Source organism: Maylandia zebra, linkage group LG5, assembly GCF_041146795.1.
Source record: "Maylandia zebra isolate NMK-2024a linkage group LG5, Mzebra_GT3a, whole genome shotgun sequence".
NCBI classification, from domain to species: Eukaryota; Metazoa; Chordata; class Actinopteri; order Cichliformes; family Cichlidae; genus Maylandia; species Maylandia zebra.
In genome coordinates, this window is record NC_135171.1 from 26,516,171 (window position 1) to 26,538,277 (window position 22,107).

At 38.1% G+C, this 22,107-nt stretch overlaps 1 protein-coding gene across 2 annotated transcripts; it reads left to right on the forward strand.

Moving 5' to 3' along the window:
- Positions 1 to 4,429: 4,429 nt before the first annotated feature.
- LOC101467360 (tumor necrosis factor receptor superfamily member 4) lies at positions 4,430 to 15,531 on the forward strand. Of its 2 annotated transcripts, XM_076884129.1 has the most exons (9): positions 4,430 to 4,462; positions 11,847 to 11,914; positions 13,288 to 13,396; positions 13,540 to 13,650; positions 13,807 to 13,938; positions 14,028 to 14,097; positions 14,212 to 14,459; positions 14,539 to 14,643; positions 15,013 to 15,531. In XM_076884129.1, exons 3-9 carry the CDS (start codon positions 13,324 to 13,326, stop codon positions 15,096 to 15,098), a joined length of 825 nt encoding a protein of 274 aa, XP_076740244.1. In that variant the 5' UTR covers positions 4,430 to 4,462; positions 11,847 to 11,914; positions 13,288 to 13,323; the 3' UTR covers positions 15,099 to 15,531. The 2 variants fall into 2 exon arrangements, with proteins under 2 accessions (XP_076740244.1, XP_004548748.3); XM_004548691.6 differs by lacking the exons at positions 4,430 to 4,462; positions 11,847 to 11,914 and having other exon boundaries at positions 13,127 to 13,396.
- Positions 15,532 to 22,107: the final 6,576 nt, after the last annotated feature.

The window sequence follows — 22,107 nt, forward strand, 5'->3', positions numbered from 1 at the left end:
TTATCTGCTCTGTATAATGTACTGGGAACTTGCACCTTGTGGGGTGTTGTTCTATTTGATGTTTATCTAAGTCTCAGGTTCTCAGAAGCATAGCTTTTAAGTGGTACAAGGTAAGGATTTCACATCTAACTCTAATCTGACTTAGTGGTTGCCAAACCTTTTCTGGCATGTACAATTACGAAAGCTCACACCGCACATTGATTATCTTTGAATGTCCTTACTCTAACTATCCTGAAAGTCTAAAACAACTTTTTGTTCCCTCTGTTTCAAGTTACTCACTATGAAGCTCTGATCAGTTCCTCTTTAACGTCCCTTTGTATCTAAAGAAGTTGAAAAAGAATCTATTATGTTTCAGGCTTCTGCTGATTGGAAGGAGTCACATATAAGCATCAGTTCCTCGTCATTTTTTCACTTCTTTAAACATGTTTGATTTGGTTGAAAGTTTATAACTCTTCACTAATTTTGAAGCCTGTGATTTTTATTTTTGATAACTGAAGCAGTTGTTACTGGAATCATGTATAGGGAGAGGTGTTGCTGTGATGTTTGCATAGTTTTGCAGGTTCTGAGAGGCATGCTCTCCATTTGACATAAGGCTACATGTGAACTGGTTGTGTTAATGTACGGCAAACCCCTTCCCCATCTCAGTGGTTTACAAACTTTTTTTTTGCCATATACAACAGCAGAGGTTATAGACTAAGAAGCTATGATCAGTTCCTGTGATCAGTTACACTATGTCAGCTAAACAAAGCTTTCAGCAGTGATTAAAGTGCACAAATGAAAACAGAAGACTTTCAAACAAACGTTTTCATAGTGTAGATTAATAGTGTTGTTAATCGATTTTTTAATAGTTTTGTCACTGATGTGCAGAGAGGATAAAACAACACATGTACTGATTTTGATATGTTGGTGTCACAGTCACACCAACATGATGAATAAGTGTTTTCAGTTTACAACATTTACAGGCAATCTAGAGCTTTTTACTCATATGTATCTAGATTTTACTCACAGCATTCAAAGTTGGGAATTCTTGATTACTTAAAGACTAATGATAACCTTGTTTTATGTTTCGCTAGCTCATTAGTGATGATCTCTGTCTCTGGCTGCAGTGTTAGCTTTACGTTGTCATTTCTGAAAAATGCAACAAAAACTCTCTGTCTCTCTGTGTCTTCAGAAACAGCATATATCTTACACATGGTTCATCCTGTGAGTCAATTCAGTAGAAGGTGTGTTCAAGGGACACTTCATGACACAGTCCAGTGTACATATTCTCCCTTTGGCCTGCAACGTTGTTTATCTATCCAGGTTATTTCATCATTATTTACTCTGTTTGGGAGATTGAGGCTGCAGAACTGTTTACCTTGAAGTCAACAAAGGTACACAGCGTAGACAATGGAACGACTAACTGGCATTTACCTTATGGTATTCAACTGGAAACTTATCTCTTTCTAGAAGTCAGTAATCTGCAAACATGGCTGTGTGAGCAGTTTCTTATGGGAATCATTTCACAGTGCAGACGAAATTATTCATTGACCCATGTCAAGAGTTACAAGAGGCTGGTGTCGCAGACAGGATTTATGATCAGCGGTGTACCCTCATTTATAATCTTACCTGTCTGAGTGCTTCCTAGAAAGAAAGTCATAGCAATATAAAACTGCTGACAAGGAGAATCTTTTTTTAATTTCTGAAAAAAGACATTGCTTTTTAAATTTAATTGAGGAGCTGTCATGACACACTAAGGTCAGATATGAAGTTCCACTGGGTTCAGTGCTCGAACCAATTCTTTTTACATTTTACGTGCTTCCCTCGGACAGTATCACTCAACATGCATTTTGATTGCTGTGCACATGATACCCAGCTCCATTTATCCATGCAGCCAGATAACACATAACAATTAGTCGAACTGCAGGAATGTCTTAAAGACATAAAGACCTGCATGACTTCTAATTTCCTTCTTCTAAATTCAGATAAAACTGACATAATTGTACTTGGCCCAAAAATCTCATAATATGACTGCTATTAGAATTTGGTGCTATATAAGTAAAACTGAATTGACTTTTTCAAATTTGTTTTTTGGCATTTTGAGTTCCTTAACACCTCTCTCTCTCTCTTTCTGTCTCTCTCTCTCACTCACTAGATGACTTAATATTGTTGCGAGAGAGCCACATATGTCTTTCCCTTCACTTGTAACCAAGAAAGGAAAGCGAAGGAGAAAGCTGGCAGAAGATCTCTGCTTTTTGTTGTTTTCTTCTCCATATGGAAAGGAATCTCTGATTTTATGTGTGTAGATAAACACATAAGTTCTTATTTTTTCATTGTATCTTTAATGTCTGTAAGCAAGATGGGCAGACTGTGATCATAAAGGGATAGGCAAGGTCAGCAACAAAGTTTAGGTAGGCTGCGGTGTTTAAAACATGCTCAGTAAGACAGGATGGATCCATGCTTTCATGTTCACGCCAAAGTCTGTATCAACCATCAGAATGTTGCAGCAGGAATCGAGACTCGTCCAGCAAGCAAGTTTTTCTAATGTGTTTCCAACCTTTTTTCCCCCAATTCTGGTGAGTCTGAACTGGAGCCTCAGCTTCCTGTTCGTCTTTAATGTCCCTTTGTATCTAAAGAAGTTGAAAAAGAATCTATTATTTTGCAGGCTTCTGCTGATTGGAAGGAGTCACCTATAAACATCAGTTCCTCATCATCTTTTCACATGTTTGATTTGGTTGAAAGTTTATAACTCTTCACTAATTTTGAAGCCTGTGATTTTTATTTTTGATAACTGAAGCAGTTGTTACTGGAATCATGTATAGGGAGAGGTGTTGCTGTGATGTTTGCATAGTTTTGCAGGTTCTGAGAGGCATGCTCTCCATTTGACATAAGGCTACACGTGAACTGGTTGTGTTAATGTACGGCAAACCCCTTCCCCATCTCAGTGGTTTACAAACTTTTTTTTTGCCATATACAACAGCAGAGGTTATAGACTAAGAAGCTATGATCAGTTCCTGTGATCAGTTACACTATGTCAGCTAAACAAAGCTTTCAGCAGTGATTAAAGTGCACAAATGAAAACAGAAGACTTTCAAACAAACGTTTTCATAGTGTAGATTAATAGTGTTGTTAATCGATTTTTTAATAGTTTTGTCACTGATGTGCAGAGAGGATAAAACAACACATGTACTGATTTTGATATGTTGGTGTCACAGTCACACCAACATGATGAATAAGTGTTTTCAGTTTACAACATTTACAGGCAATCTAGAGCTTTTTACTCATATGTATCTAGATTTTACTCACAGCATTCAAAGTTGGGAATTCTTGATTACTTAAAGACTAATGATAACCTTGTTTTATGTTTCGCTAGCTCATTAGTGATGATCTCTGTCTCTGGCTGCAGTGTTAGCTTTACGTTGTCATTTCTGAAAAATGCAACAAAAACTCTCTGTCTCTCTGTGTCTTCAGAAACAGCATATATCTTACACATGGTTCATCCTGTGAGTCAATTCAGTAGAAGGTGTGTTCAAGGGACACTTCATGACACAGTCCAGTGTACATATTCTCCCTTTGGCCTGCAACGTTGTTTATCTATCCAGGTTATTTCATCATTATTTACTCTGTTTGGGAGATTGAGGCTGCAGAACTGTTTACCTTGAAGTCAACAAAGGTACACAGCGTAGACAATGGAACGACTAACTGGCATTTACCTTATGGTATTCAACTGGAAACTTATCTCTTTCTAGAAGTCAGTAATCTGCAAACATGGCTGTGTGAGCGGTTTCTTATGGGAATCATTTCACAGTGCAGATGAAATTATTCATTGACCCATGTCAAGGGTTACAAGAGGCTAGTGCTGCTGACAGCATTTACGATCAGTAGTGTCCCTTGAGTTGTAATGTTATCTGTCTGCATGCTTTTTTTTTGTTCAGTGAATGTACAGCAGTTTGGTAGAAGACAACTCCCTTTACAGGTGCTGATAACGCCAAGGACACAAAACATTGTGTCCTTGGCCCATTGCTCCATTAGGTTTCATAGCGAGGCGCGTGATGTGTGGTATGATCAGTTTGTAACTTCCTCCCTCTTCCTTGGAATGGAATAAAGGAGTGTGCTCATTACTTAGACCTGAGATGTTTTGATGTGTGTGTGTTTGCTCTCCTGCATGCATGCAGTAATAAAATAGCTTGACCACAGCTGAACATACTGCAGACCTTTCTTTTTTTTACAGAAAATTCCACAACACATCCCTGTTGTACCTGTCAGTTGTTACAGAAATAAGGTTTATAGCATGAATGTTTAAAGCTAGAGAAAAATTGAGAATGTAGCGGTTGGCATACTGTCACTCGCTCTCAGTAGATGACCAATTATTGTTGCAAGAGAGACATCCACCCCCTCACCAGAGGATTATATATTGAGAGAGAAAGACATACACACCCCTGTCTCTTCAGTTGTTGTCAACAAGGCAGAAGGAAGAGTGCTGGTAGGGGATTGCTGCTTTTTGTTGTTCTCTTTTCTATATCTGAAATTAATCCCTTATTTTATTTGTGCAGATAAACACATAAGTTCTCTTTTTTTTGTAAGGTCCAAGTTATTGTGAAATTCCTGTGGGAATTTGTGATGGGTTTATGCTGGCTGTGTGAGCTTGGGTTGTTAATTTTTGGTTTGGAAATTGTGACTGACTTCAGATTCTCTGTATTTTGGTTTAATGTTCTTTATTTATGTCATGATTTTACTATGGGGCTGTCTGCAAAGAGGGAAAGACAGAGTTAGTACTGGCAGATGGTGGGAATTGGGAAACAGAGTTCAATGAAACTGAGTTCATATTTTCTGATTTGGTGGTTTGCAGTATTGAGGTAACAGGGGAGAGTGTCAGACTGTCTAGCCTCTGACTGTACCCCTCTGACTGTACCCTTTGCTCTTCCTTTTGCCTTCAGAACTGTTTAATTATTTGGGACATAGATTCAACAATTTTCTGGAAATGTCCCTCAGAGAGGGAACTCTTTTGTTGTCAGGTATTTTCAATAACAGTAAAACGTTGGTTCCAAAGTTATGAGTGATAAATGTTGCTGTCTTATTTGTGTGGAGTGTCCAATTTAAACTTGGTCAGGTGGTGTTTCTCTTTGTCTTAATCTTATTCTATTTGTCACACAGGAAACATTGCATTGAAGAAGTGAATATGATTGTCGTCCAACTCATCATACTTTTTTTGATTTTTAACCAACATGTTGCTGGTTTGACATGCAAAACAGGTAAAGTGTGCCTTTTATCATTTTACTGAGTCTGTATAATGCTTTAAAATCAGTTTTTCACTTTTTAAATTTTATTTTGAAAGTATAGTAATTACTGTAATTAAAATGTGTCCTTTCTTTGAACACTTTGAAATCCTTGAAGGTGAAAAAGTATCCCGTAATGGAAATGCATGTGAACCCTGCAAACTAGGCTCTTATCAGGATCATGAAAATACTTCAAAATCTTGTAAAGCATGTAGAACGTGTGACACTAGTAAGTGCGGAAGCTTTTGTAACTTATTAGAAAAACAACTGCTATGTGAGCAGCTGATGATAAACCTGCTCTGTTAATGGAGACCAAACATGTAGTTCACACTCAAATTACGACATCAGGATTAAGAACATTCTTTGTTTATTTATTTATTGCAGATCATGGTAGTGACATTAAAGAGCATTGTACCACAGTCAAAAACACAAAATGTGCGTGCCGTGAAGACTTTGTTCCATGGGACAGTGATTCTTCCAACTGCAAATGTGCTGAGGGATTTAAACGAATAGGAGGTACAAGACTGGATCATAATATTGGATCATTTACCATACACACTAAAGAAAATGTCTTTTTAAATCATCAATTCTTTTTTTCCTGCTAGGAGAATGTAAACGATGTGAAGAAGGATTTTTCATTACATCTCAAAACTCAGACTGTAAAAAATGGAAAGAGTACGTATTCTAGTGTTTTTAGTACTTTTATGATATATGATTAAAACAAATTTTCAACAGGGTCTGGACGTGACGCTTGTTGTTAACAGCTTTGTCATTTATCTTTCATTCTAGATGTAAATCAGGAGTGAAAATCAGTGGAACTGCATCGTCAGATGTTATCTGTAATGAGCCAAACAGTGATACTTACAGCACTACACTTCCCACATCAAACACAATTACTACTCTCCGAGGTTTAATAACTCAACGTCCACAGTGGGAGGCCCAAACTCAGGGGATGGATACTACTACTACTCCACGAGTGGCCACTTCCACAAAGAAAGTGCTTCCAACTCCTAGATCTGTTAGCTCTCCTCCACAAGTAGCCACTTCTACAACAAAATCCAAATTATTTTGGCACAGCCTTCATTTTCCATTGTTTCTGAGATGAAGGCACAGATTTAAAAAAAAAAAAAAAAAAAAGCTATGTAAACTGTAGCTGACTTTTTTTGTCTTACCAGGTATGGCTCATTATCTTGGAATTTCAAATTTGTAATCTTTAAAAGGCTTTTGTCACTCTGACAATCAGGGAGGAAGGAAATGGAATACTTATAACTGGAATTTGTTCCAAATTTGTTTACATGAGCAATCCACGTAAGGATAACTTAGATGTCTATAGCACTCATATTCATTACATGTATACAATTGCCACTACTGCTACTGTGGTTTAGTAAGTAAAAGTATTTTACAGTTATCTTTTTTTAAAAGATTGTTTGAAACATATGAATCTGTAAAAGTTAAAACATTTAAAACATCTTGTGTATTATCTGTATCACCAAAACATTATTTGCTATTAATGCGCCTGCAGCAACACAACTCTGAAGTTGGGCAAAAGATGTGCTCTAGGTTGCGGCTGTGTTATATATGGGAAGTGCTGATTGGCCCAAGTGCAGCTCTTTCATCAGTGGCAATTATATGTAATTAACTTTTAATGTTGTGCATTTTCTTTGATTTATAAATTGTCAATTTGCTTAGTCTTCTTCTTCTTTTTGCCTGTCCTGTACGGCATTGTAGCAATCAGAATTACTGTCTGAAGGTCAAGAAAAATGCCCAAGAGATTTATTTTTCCAAGTGGACCATTACAGCTTTTGCAATTCTGGTTCAATTGATTGTCATAGTTTATTTGATCTTTATTATTATTATTTTGATTTAAGTTATTACAATCAGAATGGACAGGACAGAGAAAGAAGAAGGAAAGAGAAGTTCGGAAGAGAGTTAACAGACTGAGAGGGAAAGAAAAATAGAGGAGAAGAAGGAAGCAGATTGAAAAAAAACAAGCAAAAATAAAACAGCACAGTAAGGAAACCACAGCAATAACCAATATGGGCATGAGTAACAGCAATTAATAAAAATGTAATGTTAACTGTACAATACATGATATGTTTAGAGGCAGCAGCCAAGCGAGATAGTGTGTGTCTGTAAGTTGTTTGTACACCTGTATGAACCTGTATGAACACTTATGTGTAAAACCTGTGTGTGTGAGCACATTCATAAGATTTCTCCATGTAAGTGTCTAATACCCACATGACTTCTGGCATGGTAAGTGGTATGTCATCAAGACATGGGCCAGGCCGGATATAGATGGCACTGTTTATGTGATGGCATGCCATATCTGGCCAGATTGTGGTTTGGTTTATGTGGCCCAGGTTCATAGAAAACAGGTCTGGCCCGGATCTGGCATCAAACTTGCACTTCTGACTGACCGGTGTCATGGCAGGGTGTATGTCAACCCGACGTGGGCATGGCTTGGCAATGATGGCACATGTTGTTATTACATGGCTTGATTAAGGTACACATTAGGCTGACATTTGGGGCAAGAGCTGAAACTATTCTGGTCCAGCACAGGGTCAGCAGTGTGTTTGCAACTGGCCCGTGGCTGCACACAGCTTACACATGGCCCATACCGCAAAGAATGATGGCCCTTTGGTGGACCAGATCAGGTTTGCCAGAGGTACTCCACGCATGGGCCAGCACAGGACCACCAGTGTGCCTGCAACTGGCCTTGTGCTGGGCCATGTGTGTGCCACCTCTGGCAAACCTGATCTGGGCCACCAAAGGGCCGTCATTCTTTGCGGTATGTGGGCCATGTGTAAGCACATTTGTGGGCCAGATCCAGGCCATACAAATTTTGCTATGTGGGTAGTGGGTGCTAGGAGCCATAGCCCTGCCCCCCAGGACATGAAGCAGGGATGGAGGAGCTCCGGGCCACGAGCAAGGATTACCACCAGAGGGGCAGTCACGTCAGCCACCTAGAAAAGAGCTGTGGAGTGCCTCGGATGGGGGTCACCCAGCAGCCAAGGTGCAGAAGTCACAGGGCCTGCAGCACTGAGGCTGCAGGCTCCACTGGCAGCCAGCTGTACCATATCAGACTGAGCCCTGGGCCCAGAGACCCAGGATCCAAGGGCCCTTCACACCCTAGAAGGGGCCCAACAGAGCCAGGAGGGCCAGTGTGCACCAAGCAGCCACAGGAGTGAGCCAGTATATACAAACAGGCACATACAAATACAAACATGCACACACATTCCCCCCCTCATGCGCACATGCACAAATACTCAGTACTCACCTGACATGGAGACACACAGAAGTGAACCCAGTACACACACTCACACTCCCCATACATACTCTATACTCCCAGGTCCAGGCACCACAATAGAGAACGGGGGTGTGTGAAGATCCCATACCTCACTCTACCTGCTCATATGTGGTGTTGATGCGTGCTGTTCTAAAATGCATTTAAAACAGGGGAGTGGCATGGGGCCGTTTGAAGTGAAGTGTTGCTTTGTTTGCTTGGTGTTGGTTAATTTGCTAGTATTTGTGTTCCCGTCATGTGTCCACCTGGTCTTAAGATGGAGATATTTTAAGTTGCTGTTTTTATTTGTGTTTAGTTCTAGTCATTTGACCTCTTTTATGGGCACTGTATTGCTAGTTTATTTAGTATATTTTTGCATTTTTAGGGGTAAATAAAGACCACTTTTTTCTAAATACTAAGTGTGTCCTCGTGCTTAACCAGCTCAGTTCCTCAAACACTATGTCAACTATACAAAGCTTTGAGCAATTATAAAAGTGCACAAATGAAAGCAGAGTTTTAAGAGTTTTAACAAACAGCAATAGCGTTAATTTTGTCGCTGATGTGCAGAGAGGACAAAACAACTGTAAACTGATTTTGTTATTTTGGTGTTCATAGTCACACCAAACATGATGACTATTTTCAGTTTACAACATTTACAGGCAATCTAGAGGTTTTTACTCATGTATCTAGATTTTACTCAGTATTCAGAGTTGAGAATTCTTGATTACTCAAAGATGTACGATAACTGTTTCGTTTTTTTGAAACTGAGGCTGAAAATTCTGCACAAAGGTAGCTTATACATGATAATCTTCATATCTGGTTGCAGTGTTAGCTTTGTCTCTTCTGCAAAATTCAACATATACTCTCTGCCGTGTCTTCAGAAACAGCAAATATATATTCCACATATGTTTCATCTTAAGAGAGAATTCAGTAGGAAGTGTGTTCAAGGGACACTTCACAGCACAATCAGTGCACATATTTTTCCACTGCTTTGTAGGCTATTTATCTATCTAAGGTTATTTCATCATTATTTACTCAGTTTTGGAGATTGACGCTGCAGAACTGTTTACCTTGAGAGCAACAAAGGTACAAAGTGTAGATAATGGAACAACTAACTGGCATTTGCCTTATGGTATTCAACTGGAAACTTATCGCTTTCTAGAAGTCAATAAGCTACAAACGTGGCTGTGTGAGCTGTTTCAGGTAGGAATCATTTAGTCTTTCATGATGCAAATGCATCATGATCATGCAAATTGTTCATTGACCCATGTCAAGAGTTACAAGAGGCAAGTGCCACTGACAGGATTTACAATCATTGGTGTACCCTGAGTTGTACTGTTACCTGTATGAGTGCTTTCTTTGTTCAATGGATGTAGAGCATTTTGGTAAAAAAAAAAAAAAAAAGAAAGCCAGCAATATAAAACAGCTCACAGGGAAAAAAAATTTGATTCCTGAAAAGAGACATTGCTTTTTAATTTTAATTTGGGCGTTGTCTTCACACACTGAGGTCAAATTTGAAGTTGCACTGGGCTCAGTGCTTGAACCAATTCTTTTTACATTTTACGTGCTTCTCTCGGACAGTATCATTCAACATACATTTTGATTGCTATGCACATGTTACCCAGCTCCACCTATCCATGAAGCCAGAAAACACATAACAATTAGTCAAACTGCATGAATGTCTTGAAGACATAAAGACCTGCATGACTTCTAATTTCCTTCTTCTAAATTCAGATGAATCTGACGTTATTGCACTTGGCCCAAAAATCTCAATTAGGATTTGGTACAACCAAAGATAAAAACTTTGGTTGTAAGATTCAGATAATTATTTAATAAAAGTGAGACATTTTAAATGAGAATAAGAAAGAAAAGTATGTCTTCGTGCCCCCCTTTCCCTGTTAATGCCCTACCGGGCCCCCCTGGCAAAACTTTGCTAGACACGTCCCTGCACAGTTACCAACTGTCAGCTACTTAGAAAAGATCCTGGTGTTATTAGTCTCTCAGAAACAGTTCATAACTTCCCTTCAACTCATTCATGTCACCTAAAAGGTAAACCTGTTTCTCCATCACCTGTTCAGCTCTGATGATTCTACTGGTTTCATCTGCATGTTTCCCTCTCAGCAGATAACCAAACCGATATCATGACCAGCAGCTTTTACAGCTGTGGCTCCAGCAAACATCAGCTGATACTAGAAATTAATGTTAAATAAATTCTAGCAACAGCTGATGAAGCTTAAACGTGCTGCTGTTGTTTAACGCGACATCCGGCGGTTTCCTCTTTCTGGCGCAAAGTGGGAGATAAACAAACAAGAGAGAAAAGCCGATCAGCTGATCATTGATCAGTTTCATGGTTGAAGTAGCAACAGGAGAGGGAGGGGGAGAGAATGAGAGAAGAAGAGGCAGCTGCAGCGTAAAGACGCAGAAGAACTCCACCTTTGCGTCTTTTCCCATTCTAGCTGAACTCCGGGACAAACTGTGTTCCCTTTCTCCTCAAATGAAAAGCGTAACATTTTCTCTGAATACGAGACGATTCCGTTTTTCACAGGACGGTTGGCAACTCTACTAACTAGCCTTATGAATAAAATAAAGTTCACTATCAGTAACATCATAGCACCCACCCAGCTGTATAGAAACTCTGTCATGCTAGCTAGCACGCAGTACGAGTTATTGTAACTGACTGTAAAACGTCAGCACAACGAAAATAAACTAAACTTGGTTTATATCTGACCCAAATGGACTGCAGGTCATAACTTCCTACCTGAAGTTCAGTTCACCTGACACTCGGACCGGCAGCCACCCCGGGTCTCTCCTCCTCCTGTATATCCTGAGTTATTTTTACACATCGACCAGCATCTAGCCAATCCACCACTTTTCACTGTTTATACCGTTACAAAAAATAAAAAATAAAAATCATCGGCCCATAAAAACGAAATATCAGATCGGGCATACCGGACAAATAAATGCCCGGTATGCCTGATGGCCAGTCCAGCTATCGTCGTGCCACCAGGGGTTGCCGACCCCTGGTGTAGATAAACACACAATTTCTTATTTTTCCATTATCTCTTTAATGTCTGTGAGCAAGATGGGCAGACTGTGATCATTGGATCACAAGGGAAAGACATGGTCAGCAACAATGTTCTGGGGCTGTGGTGTTTAAATCATGCTCAGCTAGACAGGATGGATCCATGCTTTCATGCTGTTCAAAGTTTGACTCTACCATTAGAATATTGCAGCAGAAACTGAGACTCATCCAGCAAGGGAGTTTTTCTAATGTGTTTCCAATCTTTTTTTTTCTTTCGAATCCTCAGTTTCCTGTTCTTAGCTGACAGTGTGACACTGTGCGATCTTGGGTGTAGACCATCTGCTTCGTTGTTCAGTGAGTTCTACATTCAGAGATGCTCTTTTGCATACCTTTGATGTTGCTTATGTTTATGTTGTTCCTATTGTTTTCCCTTCAGCTTGAAGCAGACCTTCAATAAGGCATTTTCATACAGATAACTGCTATTCAGTAGATATTTTCTTATCAGACTTTTCTCTGTAAACTCTTGAGATGGTTAGGTGGGAAAATCCCATTAGATCAGCAGTTTCTGACATACTCAGATCAGCCTGTCTGGCATGTTTAAAGTCACTTAAGTCGCCTTTCTTTGCCATCCCAATGCTCAGTTTGAACATTTTAAATACAGCAGGTTGTCTTGACTATGGCTTGTGAGGTAGCTGCTTTAAGAAGTAGTTGAATAGGTGTACTTTTCAAAATGGCCAGTGAGTGAAACTAGCTTTGTCATCATATGTTACCAGTTGGGCTGTGTGTTAAAGAGAGACAAACAATGGGCAAAATGAACAGTAAAGACAGCACAGTTTGTTATGTTTTATATCTTTAGTTTCCTGAACTCTTGAATGATTGGAATATAAACATATTAATTTTGGGTCGCCTTACCTACGAAAAGTTCATAAACGAACAGAGAGAGAGATAAAACAGGAGCGGGGGTTGTTTTTTCAACATCCGTTTTTCAAGAAGCGAGTGTGTGGTTGTATCTTGTATCTTGCACTAATCAAGAATATGTGGATTTTCCATTTGCCATTTGAGTCCATATGCCATAATACAATGTCAATTTTTTCTGCCTAGACAAAACAAAGATACATAGTTAACTGTTTCCGATAGCTTAACCACAGTACCAATACCTTTTTTCCTGAACAAAGAAAAAAAGCCCAGAAAAAGGTTAATAAACATGCTAAAAATACCCTCAAAGCTGTATTTCAGTTTAAAAGATCTTTTTTTTCCATCATACTTTATATGGATCTAAAATATTTTTACCGGTTTTTGAGTTAGTAAAACATCTTATTACTTATGTACTGAATTGTACAGAATTTTTTTATTATCAATATTCAAGTTGTAGACATATAGGGTGAATTTTAAGTAAGATGGCTCTTTAAATTGTTGACTTACATAATTAATTTATCCAGTGTTAAAAAATTAGACACTATATTTAGTATCTTAGAATACCTGTTAGAAACTATGTTATGACTGACATGTCATAGATGTAAAATATGTGTTTCAATTTAAGTTTTTTTAAAAATAAATATTAATAAAACATTACAGGTTGTAGTAAGATAGACAGGATAGTCACCGAACTTATAAATTGTAACTGTTTTATCAGTAAAGTAGGTGAGCAGTATGGGACAGCCCCATATAAAGAGCTTATGCAGGTGGCGTCTCTCTTTTGTCACATTCTTATGCTGTGTGTCACACAGGAAATAGTGGCATTTCTCAGCACTGAAGAACTGAATATGGCTATGCTCAAAGTCCTCATACTTTTTTTGATTTTTAACCAACATGTTACTGGTTTGACATGCAAAACAGGTAAAGTGTGCCTTTTATCATTTTACTGAGTCTGTATAATGCTGTAAAATTCAGTTTTTCACTTTCTGAATTTTATTTTGAAAGTATAGTAATTACTGTAATTAAAATGTGTCCTTTCTTTGAACACTGTGAAATCCTTGAAGGCGAAAAAGTATCCCGTAATGGAAATGGATGTGAACCCTGCAAATCAGGCTCTTATCAGGATCATGAAAATACTTCAAAATCTTGTAAAGCATGTAGAACGTGTGACACTAGTAAGTGCTGAAGCTTTTGTAATTTATTAAAAAAATCAGCTGCTATGTGAGCAGCTGATGATAAACCTGCTCTGTTAATGGAGACCAAACATGTAGTTCACACTCAAATTACGACATCAGGATTAAGAACATTCTTTGTTTATTTATTTATTGCAGATCATGGTAGTGACATTAAAGAGCGTTGTACCACATTCAAAAACACAAAATGTGCGTGCCGTAAAGACTTTGTTCCATGGGACAGTGATTCTTCCAACTGCAAATGTGCTGAGGGATTTAAACGAATAGGAGGTACAAGACTGGATCATAATATTGGATCATTTACCATACACACTAAAGAAAATGTCTTTTTAAATCATCAATTCTTTTTTTCCTGCTAGGAGAATGTAAACGATGTGAAGAAGGATTTTTCATTACATCTCAAAACTCAGACTGTAAAAAATGGAAAGAGTACGTATTCTAGTGTTTTTAGTACTTTTATGATATATGATTAAAACAAATTTTCAACAGGGTCTGGACGTGACGCTTGTTGTTAACAGCTTTGTCATTCATCTTTCATTCTAGATGTAAATCAGGGGTGAAAATCAGTGGAACTGCATCGTCAGATGCCATCTGTAATGAGCCAAACAGTGATACTTACAGCACTACACTTCCCACATCAAATACAATTACTACTCTCCGAGGTTTAATAACTCAACGTCCACATGAGGGGGCCAAAACTCAGGGGATGGATACTACTACTACTCCACGAGTGGCCACTTCCACAAAGAAAGTGCTTCCAACTCCTCCTGTATATCCAGGCAACCAGATTGGTAAGCCATCTTCCGATCATGCAACCTCAGATCAAAAGTAAAGCTAAGTTAACTTAGCAGGTTTATTTTGTCTTACCAGGTATGGCCCTCCTTATTTTCGGAATTGTCGGACTAGTTGTACTAACTGTTGTGACCTGCAAGCTGCACATCACTGACTGCTGGCACAAGCAAAAAACAGTACAACGTATGTGGCAAGTGATTCACACTTCAGACAATAAGAAAGGTCTTGGTGGTTTCATGTCGAGAAGTTGAATGAGAAAAGTGACGCACCAAAATTTGAAGCAACAGGCAACAACAGTTCACCTTCTTGCATCAAGATATATGCCCACACCCCCCCAGAAAATCTTTAATCATGTCAGAGATTTATTTCTTTATCATATTTTACCACTATTAGAAAAAATGGGCAATATTTCTTCACAAAATGCTTCACACACTCTGAGATTTGTGCTGTTTCAAATGGGAAATAGTTATTGTCAACAATATTATTGAATTAATTAACTAATTGGTAGTTAATTAAGCTTTTTGAAATAAAATATATATTTTTTGTTTACAGCAATGGACTCCTTGTGCCGCACGCCAGTTGAGGAAAGCTGTAATGAAAGCCAGACCCCGCTCAAGTCAGACTACATGGAACCTTGAAGTTAAACTTGTTATTTTTTTTCATTTAGGCATGAAATACACAGCTGAACCTTTGACTCAGGTAATCGTTATATCAGTATTTTTCCTTACAGTGTTGCTTTTGTATTAGAAATACATCATCAAACTATTTACTATATCTGTATTGTTACAGGTGTATTTTCAAGTCAATATTTGACTTTTGTTTGTTCTGTTTTAGTAGAATCGTGAATTATCACAAACATATTGCAAGCCTCTTACCTCACTTTTTAAACTGTGAAACAGCAAGTAGTAAACAATAGTTTTCACTACTTGAACTGTTGTAAATTGACCATAATATTATTTTTATTAATATTATTATGTTGCTCAAAGAAATCTGTATAATGTTAGTATTGATCAACATTTTCTATATGCAGATTTTTGCACAGTGACCTGAGCAATCATGCCACTAAATGCCTCTGTGAAATGTTTGTATATTCAATGTATGTATGTATGTATATATATATATATATATATATATATATATATATATATATATATATATATATATATATATATATATATATATATATATGACATGACATAACTTAATGCGACTAACTGGGGCTTGTGACAAGCCTGAGAAATACCCAGTAAGACCAGTACAATCAATACCACTGATCCAGGATATATTATGAACTACTTTAATTTTTGCACGAAGTCTTTCTGCCCATTGTTTCTCAGTTTTTGATTACTCAGCTCTGTTCAAATTAGCAGGTCTGTGAAAACAAACATGCTTTCAGTGATGTGTGGGTTTGGCGGAGTTCCCCCCAGGCACCTAAATGTGGCTCTTTTTCCCCACTGAGACATACATCCTCTCATGTTTTCATTTTGGCCTTTGGAAAGACTGATGTTGTAAATGTGAGGACTTTCATGTTGTTTATACCTCATTGGAGATGTTTCTCGGATCACATAGTCAGAGGAGTTATGAAAGCGTCCTCATACTTCTCCTCACTTATGTTTTGCACCAGAAACCAGACACACACATTCATAAATTTCAGTTAATGCTTTGTCTGCCTGGTTGACTCTTTGTGAAGAACCGAATATAGAAAAAGCTACCGCACCCTAAATCTTCCCAAGGAAAGTGATTTAAATAAAGACAGAAGTATATCAAGTTTTCAGATCCATTATTTAAGTATAAACATGTATATAACAGTCCAACCTTAACTTAATATTAAAAATTTAGCATTTATTTAAGTATAACTCACAGGAAGTAAACATTCTTACTTAGTAAAGATGACTTTTTATTAGTTTGTGTACTATTAGGTATTAAATTAATCTTAATATATCTGTGAGTAGGCAACATTTTACTGTTGTAGCTGCTTTTTGTAAAACGCAAATATGACTTACAGAGAGTACACACATACTGGAAACCCTGCAGGTAGTTTGCTTTCAGTAAATGTCAGAGATGTAGGAAGTAGGTGTGTGGTTTCAAAGAAAAATACAGCACCTGAAACAACCTTTCGTCTGGTTTTGAAGTACAGCAGCTTGCATGCTATACTTCATGCTGTATGCTGTACATACAATATATGCCCTTTTGTTTTTATTATTATTTGTATTTGTTAGCTTTTTAACTCGGCAATCTCTATAATTCTATGTGTGCAAATTCTGGGAAACCGTACATGCTTTTCTGAGTAGGCATGTATTTGCATTTGCTTGACATTTAACCCTTATTGCAGCAAACTCATAGTAGCCTAATGTTTATGTTGGACTTTTTTTTCCTGAAATATAACATATATTATTCTGTTTTTTTGTTTTGGTGACAAGACAAAAAAGTGTTCTTTTTGTAAAAATGTATCTTGGCTTCTATATTCACTTTATTTTGATGCTATGTTTATAATGTAAGTAATGGTTTTTGTATTGTTTTGTATCTTTTTTACAATAGGAAGTATAAAATTAAATGATCTAAATAGATACAGCTGATCTACAGGTACTGAATTTGTACATCCTGTAATGTCAAAAACCCATTAACACATTAACTACACAGCGAACAGTTGATCTAATGTCACCCTGAGCTGTTAACCACTAGCAGACCCAAAGTGGGCTGCTTAGGTCAATGTCTTGATCACATTTTCTTTCATCTTGAACTTTTAGTGTGACGCCGACTGAAGTGACATAACTTAAGGACGACGTGAGCAGTTTCACATCACTTTTACTCCAGCCACAAAACACGTGTAGCTTTTTGACCTATATGTATAACATCAGTGGAGTTACATATACTCCTTAGCGAACAGCCTAAGAGAAGTAAATACTGTAACCGTGTCATTATTTTTGATTGAAGCCATGCCGTTTCTATTCATCTGCATCAAATGTTCCGACGGCACCATTCATAAAGTTTATCAGTTGGAAGGCTCTGTTACAGAACATGCTCCTTTCACCCACAAAGTAGGTGGCACTTCTGTGCTCTACTTGTGAAGGGGAATCCTGATTTCTACAGTGTCACTGCCGCCCTTTGTGGCTATATAGTGTGACGGTACTAGTAGCTACTGTCTACTGCGTAGTGAGCACGCATATGCTAACGTCACATCCTGAAGGTTTCGTACATTGAACCATGTGGTTTGGTCTGTCTGTCAATGACGGAAGTAAATGTCTGTAGTTTCTTTTTTTTATGATAGGAGGGCACACGTCATGTGGTTTAAGTAGGTGGCAGTTTTGCACAGGGGTGTCAGATATTAACCCTCTGATGCATGAATTATGAAAGCCTTCTCAAGATTTTTTTTCTTAAGTGCTTTTATTTTTCTAAGGACATGAAAAAAAATGTTCAACTCTTTTTTTCCAAAAATATGTTTTTTATTTTATAAAGTTATAGACTTGTCCACTCCAGTGACCAATATGCATCAGAGGGTTAATTAATTACTTCTTATGACTAAATTTGATCATTTCTGATGTACTCCCATAGCTTCTGCAAATATGGTCCGTCAAAACTTTAGTCAGGAAAAAAGTATTAAATTGATAGTCAGCGTGTTTACAAGGCCAGCTGAGAGAGACAGCCACGTCTCTGGACTGGGGTGGGGAAGCTAGAGTGTCAGGAGAAAACCCATTCAGGTGCTTTTTCTAAACCACAGTAACTACTGCAGCAGCATGATGCCTAATGTTAAACAAAGGGGAAAAAAATCCTCCGATTAGAGAAAGCCACATGTATGGCGCTTTGGCTTATTAATTACAATAAATGAAGTGGCTCATTTAACAAAATTTAAGCACCTTCTTGATTTGCCAGGAAACTCCCCGTCAACAAAAGCAACCTAAGGTACTGTCACTAAAAGGTCACAGAACGACAGTAAAATCTTCACATCATCATCCATTTGCACTGTGTGCTCCTGCAACATATACATGTAGGCTACAAAAATAACCCTGCAAAAAATCACACGCTTGTTTTTCTGTACATACCATGTACATCTTTAGTCATCCCTTACTTTTTTGAGTTCACTGAGGTCACCTTTGGGTTTCAGCAGGGATTATCATACTCACTCATTGTGGGCTGTGGGATTTCCAGGCACAAAACTATAAAATATTGTTATTGCTTCTGTTAGTTGCTTTGTATTATATATACAATTTAAGTTAGTACACTTGTAAGAACATGTTGAACAATTCTAGAGGATCAGAAAAGTAAAAAATAGTTTTTTCCCGCCAAAATTTCCATATCATTACAGCGGTCCCTCGTTTATCACGGGAGTTACGTTCTAAAAATAACTCGCGATAGGTAAAATCCGCAAAGTAGCCAGCTTTATTTTTTTTTTACAATTATTATAGATGTTTTAAGGCTGTTTAACCCCTCACTACACACCTTATACACTTTTCTCAGACAGGCATGAACATTTTCACACTTTTCTCTATTGTTTAAACACTCTCAAAGTTCAAACCTTTGTAGAAAAATCAGTCCAGTATTATAGAATGAAACCAAAGATCAAACCTTGTTTTCAGGTCCAAAACATGGGAATAGAGCAGCTGCGAGATAATTCTACATTAATGAATCAATGGTACAGAAGTGGAGGAAGCAAGAAGAATGAGTTGAGTAAAGTTTGACTTATCTGACTGTTTTGTTTCGCTTAATGCGCCTTATAATCTGTAAAATACAGTAACTTCTACCTTCTTTTGGCATGTCCAGAAGTCCAACTTTCTGTGCGATGGTTAGCATCTTCCTCTGCCTTTTGGGTGCTACCGCAGGTGCCTTTGACGGTGCAAAATGTTTCATCGACATTGTGTTTGTTGTGGAGAAAACTTAGAAACATATAGTACAGCACATCAGAGTCACACTGCTAGCGATCGACGATTTATGTAAATTTGACAAGCTGAACGCATTCTGTACTGTACAGGAGACGTGGCACAGAGGATACTGATTGAAAATGGTCTACAGCCAATCAGGACACAGAACACAATGCACTGTAAAAAAAAAAAGCGTGCAAAATTGCATTAAAAATCTGCTGTTTAAAAATCCATTAAACAGCAAGGCTGCGAAAGGTGAACCGCATTATAGCGAGGGAGCACTGTATATACATTTTTCATCTGCTCCAACAATTATATGTAATGTGTGATCTTTTTCAAAAGTAAGTATAAGTGAACAAAAATGCAGAAATAAAAATGCAAACAGATACACATTACTTACAAAGCAGAGAGTGCAAAGTTCATGTAAGAAAATGTAAAATTTACATATTTTGATAGTTAGACTCCAGTGAGAAGCAATATTACAGGGCAGAATCTGAGAAAAAGGGAGAAAATAGTGACTACAGCACCAGGCATATAAATACAGGTGAAGATGAGTGAGCAGATGGTTGTAGAATTTGCATAAGACCTTTACAGATGACCTTGAATGACAGACAGCCTGAAAGAGGGGGAGTGACAGCAAATAAAAAAAAAAAAACAGAGAAAAGAGGCTGAGTGACTCATAGAAGACAGACAAGTAGGTGCTTGGACAACAAAAGAGTTTTGAATAACATACACTACCGGTCAAATCTTTTAGAACACCCCAATTTTTCCAGTTATTTAATGCAATTCAAGTGATTCAAGTCCAATGATTAGCTTGAAATGATAAAAAAAAAGGTAAGTGATGAACTGGCAGAGATAAGAAAAAAGAGTAAGGTTACCCAAAACTGAAAAACAATGTGCATTTCAGAATTATACAAAAAGGCCTTTTTGTGTTTTCAGGGAACACAAAATGGGTTAACTGCTGTTCTGCAGCAATGGAGGTTGATCAAGCCTTGAAAGCTGGTGCTACTAATTCCTACAGGTGTTCCAAATGCATGATAGCAGTGTTGGAACACAATGTGGTACCATACCCTCATGAGCATCAGCAGAACAGTATTGTACTGCAGAAAGTAGTGTGTTGTTACAAAAATGGCGAGAAAAAGGCAATTAACAATAGAAGAGAGACAGACCGTCATGACACTTTAAGCGTCAGTGAGTACTGTTTCCTTTACTAAAAAAAGGCACTCAGAAATTGGGCCAAACTCTGACAGGAAGAGGTCTAGCAGACCCCAAACCACAACTGAATCAGAGAACAAGCTTCTGAGAGTTACTGATAGGCAGCTCATACGATAACAGCCTCAAGCACGGATTAATATTGGTCGCAGTCAGAGATGTGTATGTGTTACTGCAATCCGATTACTTTTTCCAAGTAACGAGTAAAGTAAGGGATTACTATTGCAAAAAAGTAATTCGATTACTGTTACTTTCCTGTAAGCACACTGCATGACTGCGTTACTAAACTGTGATTTTGTTTGTGAGAGCGTCTCATGACAATGATGCATGAGCGTGCGACGTCCGTGGTAGCACCAGACGTATGTAGAGCAACTATAATATGGAGTGTTGGAGAGAGTACGACCATGCGGCGTTTAAAGCTTGGAAGTACTGACATTACTTTGTGTTTGATTCTGTAAAAGGCGACAAAAACATTAGCGTCTACTGTAGACTCAGCGTGGGAACAAACTTTTTTCTACTTTGAAAACTTCAAATCTGAGACAGTACCTATCACGCTGGCATGGGAATGTGAAATTCACAGAGAAACCCCTGTATCCCCCACTGACATTACCACTGTGGCACAGGGCAAACCTCCACCCGTCCCACTCCTGCTAGACAGGTGAAAAAAGATTTAAGAACAACAGGACTTGGTAGAAAATAGGTTTAAATGTTAAACAAAATTTTTCCAGTCAGAGAATGTTGCATATACTTTTAAAAAGTAATTAAGTAAGAAAGTAACTAAATACTTTTGAAAATAAGTGATCAGTAAAGTAACGGGATTACTTTTTTGGAGAAGTAATCAGTAAGTAGTTTCTAATAACTATTTTCAAGTAACTTGACCAAAACTGGTTGTAGTAAGCAAGTCTCAGTTTCAACTGTGAAGACTTCGAGCTGCAGGTTTGACAGGATGAGTTGCAACAAGAAAGCGTCAGAATAAGACAAAAAGAGGCTTGACTGGGCCATGAAACGCCACCATTGGACTGCTGAAGATGGGAAGAAGGTATCATGGACTGATGAATCAAAATTTGAAATCTTCAGTTCATCAAGCAGGATCTTTGTATGCCGTCAAGTAGGTGAAAGGATGGTTGCACAGTGTGTAGCATCAACTGTCAAAGATGGACGAGGAAGTGTGATGGCCTGTGGCTGTTTTGCTGGATACTGGGTTGGTGACTTGTACAGAGTGAGAGGCACCCTGAACCAAAACTGGAAACATTGGGGCATTCTAAAAATGTTGACAGGTAATGTATATTTGAAGTTTAAATCGTTAAATTCAATAACCATTGTGCTGGAATGACCAGTTAAAGCTGGGTTAAAGTGGAAGATATGAAGTGCAGATCACTTAAGTCAGCGGTCCCCAACCCCCGGGCCTCGGACCGGTACTGGTCCGTGAGTCGTTTGGTACCGGGCAGTGAGAGTTGAGGCTCAGGTGTGAAATGTATGGTTTTCAGGGTCGTTATCAGTTTTCAGCGTTATTTTGTTATCGTTTTTATCGTTAACTCGGTTTTCCTGGGTCTTTTCACGTGTGTTGTGAATAAATCTT

What these genes read in the sequence shown, in the direction of transcription:
- LOC101467360 (XM_004548691.6), top strand. Translation starts at nt 13,237, where the DNA reads ATGCAGGTGGCGTCTCTCTTTTGTCACATTCTTATGCTGTGTGTCACA. An exon ending in ATGTAGAACGTGTGACACTA is followed by an intron (nt 13,651 to 13,806) that starts GTAAGTGCTGAA and finishes TATTTATTGCAG; the next exon opens with ATCATGGTAGTGACATTAAA. An exon ending in CAAGCAAAAAACAGTACAAC is followed by an intron (nt 14,644 to 15,012) that starts GTATGTGGCAAG and finishes TTTTGTTTACAG; the next exon opens with CAATGGACTCCTTGTGCCGC.